General features: G+C 34.3%; 1 protein-coding gene across 1 annotated transcript in view; it reads left to right on the top strand.

Annotated features, from left to right (window-relative positions):
* Positions 1–7,256: 7,256 nt before the first annotated feature.
* Positions 7,257–7,888, top strand: part of LOC107573457 (NACHT, LRR and PYD domains-containing protein 12-like) — a 71,309-nt gene continuing 70,677 nt past the window's right edge. Inside the window, exon 1 of the mRNA XM_016259888.1 lies at positions 7,257–7,382. Within this exon, the coding sequence (XP_016115374.1) occupies positions 7,324–7,382 (59 nt within the window). The 5' untranslated portion in view covers positions 7,257–7,323. The remainder of the gene's footprint in view (positions 7,383–7,888) is intronic.

Here is a 7,888-nt window from a genome sequence, read left to right as displayed (position 1 = left end):
TCAGATCGTACAGTGTGACTGAGAAAGGTGCAATCCTTCATTGACGTCAGTGCTGCCGCTCGCGTGCCAATATGTGGAACTGTCTCGAGCTATTTTGGCAAAATGTATGTAATTTTATTGTACAAAATATGTAAAACTATTTTGGCAAAATGTATGTAATTTTATTGTACAAAATATTGATAATCATTTTGTTTTGTTATGGAAAGATGTATTATTCGGTATATTGGAGAACAGCAAAGAAAAGTACAGTCACGTTTACATGATAAATCTGATTTTTTTACATGCAAAATTTCATATTCACAAATGCAAGTTCTCATGCAAAAAAACTTGTTTTTTTTCTTTTAGGAAGGAAATGGAGCATTATATTGATACTATACGATTTTCTATGAAACAAAAAGCAATTAAAACGGTGAAAGTTTGTAAACGCTTTAATATTTTTATATAAGTTTGTATTTGTATACAGCCCCTCTAGTGTGAAATTGTTTATTTCATGTATAATGTTTATTGTTTATATCATGTATAGTGTTTGTCATATACATGTATTTTGATCTTGTTAATAAAAAATAAAAAAAACATGGAAAAAATTAATAATTAATCAGGTACAATTCAGATATCTTAAAATATAATTGTATGGCAAGCCGTTTTAGCATTTAAAAGTTTGTTTTTTATTTTTTAAATTTAAAAAAAGGAAAAAAAAAGTGAAACTGTCTCGAGAAAAAGAGAGAAACTCGGTTACAGTTATTCTGGTATTTACAATCACAATAATATATCTCTAAAGAGCATCGAGATTTAGGAGTGTGTAGTGGTTATGTTAAGATTAATTAAAAGCATCGAGCACGATTTTTCTTAGAAGGTGTCACTGTTGTTTATTTAATTTTTGATAATTTCCTTACAGGTGGTATTTGACTCTGAACTTGTACTTTTCCTTTATGCAACATCAGCTTTCTGAAGCATATCATTAAAAAGGAACATTAATTGCTATAAACGTATATTGCAAACCCAATTAAGTAGGCCTACTATTTATTTGCCGCAGAAGCAATGTAGAAATAAAACCGAATTATTGATGTCTTTTCTTTTTCCGCCAACAGAGGGAGACACATGCCAGTGTTGATTTAGCAGAACTAACAAGAGTCCTGAGGTAGTGTTCATAGATTCATGGATCCTCCTTTTCTCCTTCATGGAAGCATGCAAAGTTGATTAGATCTATATCATACCCATATCTCTAGATTTTCCTAAAAGCCACAAAGAGACATGAGAAAAATCTTAAGTTTCGCAGCTAAACATCCTGAACTAAAGGAAGATCATAGTTTATACTATGCAGTATACATATATAGTATTTATATTAATAATATATAGCAATTGTAACCTTAGCCATGGCCCTCAACATGCCAAAGCCCTTTTCTTTGGGCATCTCTCTGCTTTAAAAGATAAACTAGAGACACTGCAGTAAATATTGATTCATTTCACATTATAATGCCATTTGAACTAGATGTGTCAGGAGTGATGTCCCATAATGCATATGTTTGTGCTTTATTTTACTGACAGCTGTTACATGATGGTGAGTATGGGGCCACTGTGAGACCTGATCATCAAAAGCAGAAGTCACTGTGACCTCACTGAGAGATATTTCTTAATGACTTTGTATTAATGTAAATATTATTTATTATGACCTATTAATAATATAAAATATATATGACCTATTAAAATCTTTCTCCCGTTCATCTATTGGACCTTTGCATCTGCCATCTCAGTGATGTGAACAAATCAATGGAACTGAATGGCAATTAAAAACTTGAATTGTATTTGTGACTAAGTGGCAAATCTTGGATGTTTTATAGGGTTAGTTAATGATGTTTTTGAGATCTTTTGGACAATGACTGCAAGAGTACTGAGGTAGTGTTTCATAGATTCAAGATAAAACCTTTTATTCACTCAGTTAATGTGTTTTTCATCACCGTTTGGCATTTTGATTTCCCCCTCAAATGCTGAAGTGAAATGCATAGCGTGAAATTATGTCTGAAATAGTCTTTGTTTGCTACACAGCTTCGCTTCACATCCCTTACGAAAATTAGCCATTGTTTTATTATAGTAAAAGTGTAAAGATTTTTTGGCTTATTGATTACCATTTGTATAACCACAGGTTTACTTCAAATACCATGGTTAAACTATGGTTAGTGTAGCAAAACCATGGTTAATTTGTGGTTACCTTGGTTTATCTATAATCATGGTTGGTAAAACCATGGTTAATTTTCGTAAGGGATTAGGCCTAACAGTTCTCGGATAAGAAGATGTAGCGTCCAATAACAGTCTCTTATTTGTTCAACTGTAATCTGAATTTTGGAATATTCATAAACTATATATTTAATGTAGGCTATTATTTGCATTATGTAAAATCATGAACGCATTGGCACAAAATGCAGGTCTCAATCAGTTCCCACTGTGGCAGTATCAGTGATACCACCCTGGAAATGTATCTGTAAATACAAGCTTACAACAAATATTAAAAGAAAATTCAAAAATAATGCCACAGTGTTCAAAACTAAAGCCGTATCAAGATGAATTATTCATATTTACAGGTGGATCAAAACAGCCGGAAACAGGCCGCACTTATGCAGCTTTTTTCATTCATCGTTATGAAGAAGTAGAAAAAAAGAGCAACAGACTGTCAGTGTTCACTGTGGAATTAGTAGCAGTCTTACTGGCATTACAATGGGTGGAAGAAAATAATCATAACCAAAGTATCGTTATAGCTTCAGACAGTTTATCAGCATTATAAAGCATTCAATCTGGGAAAACGTCATGTAGACAAGATGTCATTTATCAAATATTCCATCTGCTTCTCACACTCCTTAATCGGGGGATGTCCGTCTCTTTCCTTTGGGTTCCTGCCCATGTAGGGGTGGAAGGAAATGAGATTGTGGATATTCTAGCAAAAAACTCTATAAAAACAAATACCACGGAGTAGAGCAGAGGTCAAAACCATCATAAAGGAGCACTCTCTCAAAAATGTGGCAGGAATATTGGGACATAGCTGATGATACAGGACGTCATTTATATAATATACAAAAACAAGTAGTCATAAGCACGAGGAAGGACAGAGGCCCAAGGCAAGAGATGTTAGTCTCGCGTCTTAGAATAGGTCATACTGGATTAAATAAAACATCGAATAGGAAAACACCCCACTGGATTATGCACCCACTGTAATGTACAAGAGAGAGTGAAACACATACTACTAGACTGTAACAAGTATGAGGAGGACCTGACCTGCAGAGAGCAGCACGGAGCTGAGTAACAAACACCAGTACTTTCTGAAAGCTGCAGGTCCGGGAAAGGCAAAAGATGTGGGATGGGGAGGTAAAGGGTCGGCATGAAAACACCCCACTGGATTATGCACCCACTGTAATGTACAAGAGAGAGTGAAACACATACTACTAGACTGTAACAAGTATGAGGAGGACCTGACCTGCAGAGAGCAGCACGGAGCTGAGTAACAAACACCAGTACTTTCTGAAAGCTGCAGGTCCGGGAAAGGCAAAAGATGTGGGATGGGGAGGTAAAGGGTCGGCATCTATACAACATTCAAAAACAAGTTGGAAATGGAAGGAAAAACTTCAGAAGTAGGAAGGAGAACACAATAATATCTAGACTCCGTATTGGTCACACAGCTCTTAATCAATCATTATGTATTATTGGTAAACATGAATCAGGCAATTGCTATAAATGTGGTATACCAGAGACTGTGGAACATATCACATTACACTGTGAAGCATATGAAAGAGAAAGAATGCGATTAATAGAAGAATTCAGTTTGTTGAATATTGAAAGTATAACAATTAAGACAATACTATAGAATGCTCCAGCAGCACTGTATAAAGTCTATAATGCAATTATTAATTATTTGAAAGCAACAGAATTTGAAGATCACATAATGAAGTATATAAAATAATTATATCCTTGGGTAATACTCTTTTGGACAAAAGGTTTCCTTTTTTTCCTTTTTTTTAAATTATACATTGTCCCCAAGATACGTCATGCTCCACACTCCAGTCCAGTAGGTGGCGAAAATTCACCTTTTAAGTGGGTTTGCCAACCGCCATTAAACTAGAGAAGAAGAAGAAGAAGAAGCTGCATTTTTGTTGTTTCCATTTCTGTTGGTTTTACTGACACACATGTCCATCTCTTAAAGAAGTTCGACGCACAAATGTGCAAGAAAGTAGATCAACTGTGGGCCATTGAAGGGGAATCTTTTTGTCAGCTCTAACGTGCTGTTTAAACTGTCCTCATAAAGCCAGAAAAACTCACTTTTGGCCGCTGTTACGAAATTTTCTGTTTCAGTGGGTGGAGCATACATGAATATTCATGAGTTTCCCGGACATGCGCGTGGAACCAAGTGGAACTGAGAATTGCACAAACCTATGCCTAAACTACATTTGTTCATCATTTTGTAACAGTTTATAATGTTTTCATTAGTTTGCACGATTTGTGCAGTCATCACTGACTGAATGATTGCAGGCATTCAGCACACTTAAGCTAGTTGTAAATTACTTTGATTTCAGTTCGTTGTGCTGTTGCAATACTTTAAAACTGTGTCTGTTGTTAGTTGTTTTCATTTAAAATTTAAATACAACAGCTGAAATAAACTTGTATTTGTGGATCGATTTTCATCTATCGTGGTGTGATTGTTCTTAAACTTTTAGGCTTAGGCTGTATTTACAAAATGAATAGGAATCTAAGACCACACACACAAGCATGAAAGTGTTCCTTTAATAAGTACAATTTTGGATTAAACAAAATTGTATGGATACAAGTTTTAAAAGCAGCCTATATTGTGTACACTGTAAATGAGAAAACAAATACTTCACTGCATTTTATGGAATGGAGTAAGAAACTCATTTCATGTTAAAAATTAATTTCATTAACAAATGTTCATAAGTGTCCTTGTGATTCTAATTTGTTGAGATAGTGAATTGGTGGGTTTTTGTTAAATGTGAGCCAAAATCATCACAATTAAAAGAACCAAAGACTTAAACTACTTCAGTCTGTGTGCATTGAATTTATTTAATACACGAGTTTCACAATTTGAGTTGAATTACTGAAATAAATGAACTTTTCCACGACATTCTAATCTATTGAGATGCACCTGTATATACTGTCCTAAGGATTTGTATTAGTAAGGTTCTTTGTTCATGTCACCAACTGCATGAGATTAAAAATATAAAAAAACATGAATATTGTGGAATAAGTTTACAATTTAAAATAAAGTTTTTTTCCCCTGTGATGTCAGATCTCAACTTCTCCTCTTCACTGTCTCATGATCTTCAGAAATCATTCTAATATGCTGATTTACTGCACAAGAAATATTTCTGATTATTATCACAGTTGAAAATGGTTGTACTGCTTAATGAAGTGTGTAAACCATACAGCGACAGGATTCCTTGATGAATGGAAAGTTCAAAAGAACCTCATTTATTTGAAATATAAATCTTTTTTTTTACATTATAAATGTCTTTACTGTCATTTTTATTAAATTAATGCATCCTTGAAGAGCAAAAATATGCATTTCTTAAAAAAAAAAGAATCAGTAATCCCAAACGTTTGAATGGTAATGTCATGTATCAAATGCCAGAATCAAGTGAAGAATTGTTTGTTTTTTAGTTTTATTATGTCCAATTTTTATACAGCAGATTCTACAAGGATGTTAACATCACACTCTCTTGTCTCCTATGTTGTCTTGTTTTGGTGCTTACATCTTTTTAGTTTGTAACAAGGATTCAATAGTGATTCATGCTCAAAATTCAGGAAAATTTTACTTTATTAATAGCATCCTCCATTACTAAAATTTTCCTGGATTTTGAGTGTGAATCACTATTGAATTCATATTTTTAAAAACAAAATGTCACCGTCTCACATAAAATCATACATTCACGCCAACACACATTTTACAAACATCTCATCAAAAGCTAATCAAGGCCACAATCCAACCTTTATTCCACTTTATTTTTTTATATTTAGAGGCCCTTATGTCATCATTTAGCAGACGCTTGGCTTTACACATACATACACAACAAAAAGAAAACAAGTAGATTGAATAGAAAAAGAATAGAGAAGGCTAGTGTTAGAGGCTTTTTTTTAAAAAGAAAACAAACAGTTGGAAAACGAATAGAGAGTGCTAGAGTTAGAGGGTCAAATATAGATGGAAGAGATGTGTTTTAGCCGTTTCTTGAAGATGACTAAGGACTCGGATTGAGTTGGGCAGGTCATTCCAGCAGGAGGGAACAGTTTATGTAGAAAAAAAGCCTAAATAAGAGTATATATGTTTATGAAACTTTATGACTTAGCCTATAAATAATGTTGCATGAGTGTTTGTTATGCATCAAAATAAAACATGCATTTGTATCAATGATCATCGTGTATCATCCAGGTACAGTGCAACACATGGTCAAAGAACAGATGACACAGAATAACATCAGTGTAGGTTGCAAAATGTTTATTAGGCCACTGATATGGTGGTGAATGTTATTTCGTTCATTGCCAGAAGATGACAGTTTTAAAACTTAAAAGATAACAGAAGAGCATAAAAAAAAATAATTGAAATGGTAGTTGGATCTGTGCTACTATTGGGAACCTGTAGCTGTAATCATCCAGGTGTTCTGTGATTGTTGGTTTCACTGTGCAAATGGAACCATAAACCTTGTGATAATCTTAATTGGCAAATTTACATTTGTTTGTAAATATGTTTAACTATTTTACATTGGAAACATAAAAAAAGAAAGAAATTTCAGCAACATGTTTTTGCAGCACTGTATGACTGTATCGTATAGTTTACAAACAGACAGCAGACAATTCACAACCAGACAACATGGAGAATGTTGAACGGGGTAAATTAAGACATGGATCATCACACCAGAATACAAATATATATATATCCACAGATACGTTTATATAGGTTTATTTCATTTGTTGCAGGCAGTGATGTATTCAACAAATGATAACTAATAACAGACAAAGTTTTAAAGCATCGCAAGCTACAAATGAAGAGCACAAATAAAAATATATATATATATATATATATATATATCCCATTAAACCTGCTGAGATACAAGGAGCGTGAACTGAAATTCTCAGTTCCACTTGGCTCCACGCTCATGTCCGGGAAACTCATGAATATTCATGTTTGCCCACTGAAACCGAAAATCTCGTAACAGCGCCCCATCCACACCCCGCTCCTCCCCTTTTCACAGGTGTTGTCCATCAAAGTGAAAGTATAATTCATCGGCCTATATTGGACTTTTATGAAAGCAGAAACATCTTTACACAATTGTAATGGAACCAGATGGAGATCCGCTTTATGAGAAACTATCCACAGATACGGGTCCACACAGGTGAGTGTGTTACAAACACAGCGACGAAACCACGTAACGTTACTTCCTCGAAAAGATCTAGGCCTAGACATGCGTTGTGTAACGATGTTATTCTGTGAATAGTTCGATTTGCTTTGGGATATTTAGCTTCTCGCATCATATTTACAGAGGTTTCGACAGAAGGTGTTTTCTCTTACAGATTACCAGCACATGTTATGGTGTAAACCGGTTTGGGCTCTAAGTGTAACTGTTACAGGAGTAACGTTAGTGTGGTGCAGTGTGACGATCATGTTTACTGCATAAGTTTATGATTTCACATTAAAACTCAAAACTTGCCACGTAGAAGAGTTGGCACACATTTCACCTCTCACATTTTCACAACTCTCTGGAAAAGAGTACAAATAGCTTTTATTATTTTTGGAAGTCGATTAAAAACAAACCTTACCAGCAAAAATATTAAAGAATAGTTATCAGAGACGCATATAAATCGCATGTGAGAGTGCCTGTGAGTATTTAAATTAAAAATA

The sequence above is a fragment of the Sinocyclocheilus grahami genome, unplaced genomic scaffold (genome assembly GCF_001515645.1).
Source record: "Sinocyclocheilus grahami isolate Dianchi unplaced genomic scaffold, SAMN03320097.WGS_v1.1 scaffold1949.1, whole genome shotgun sequence".
Classification (NCBI taxonomy): Eukaryota; Metazoa; Chordata; class Actinopteri; order Cypriniformes; family Cyprinidae; genus Sinocyclocheilus; species Sinocyclocheilus grahami.
The sequence above is the reverse complement of the archived record's forward strand: the minus strand, read 5'-3'. Positions and strand labels throughout refer to the sequence as shown.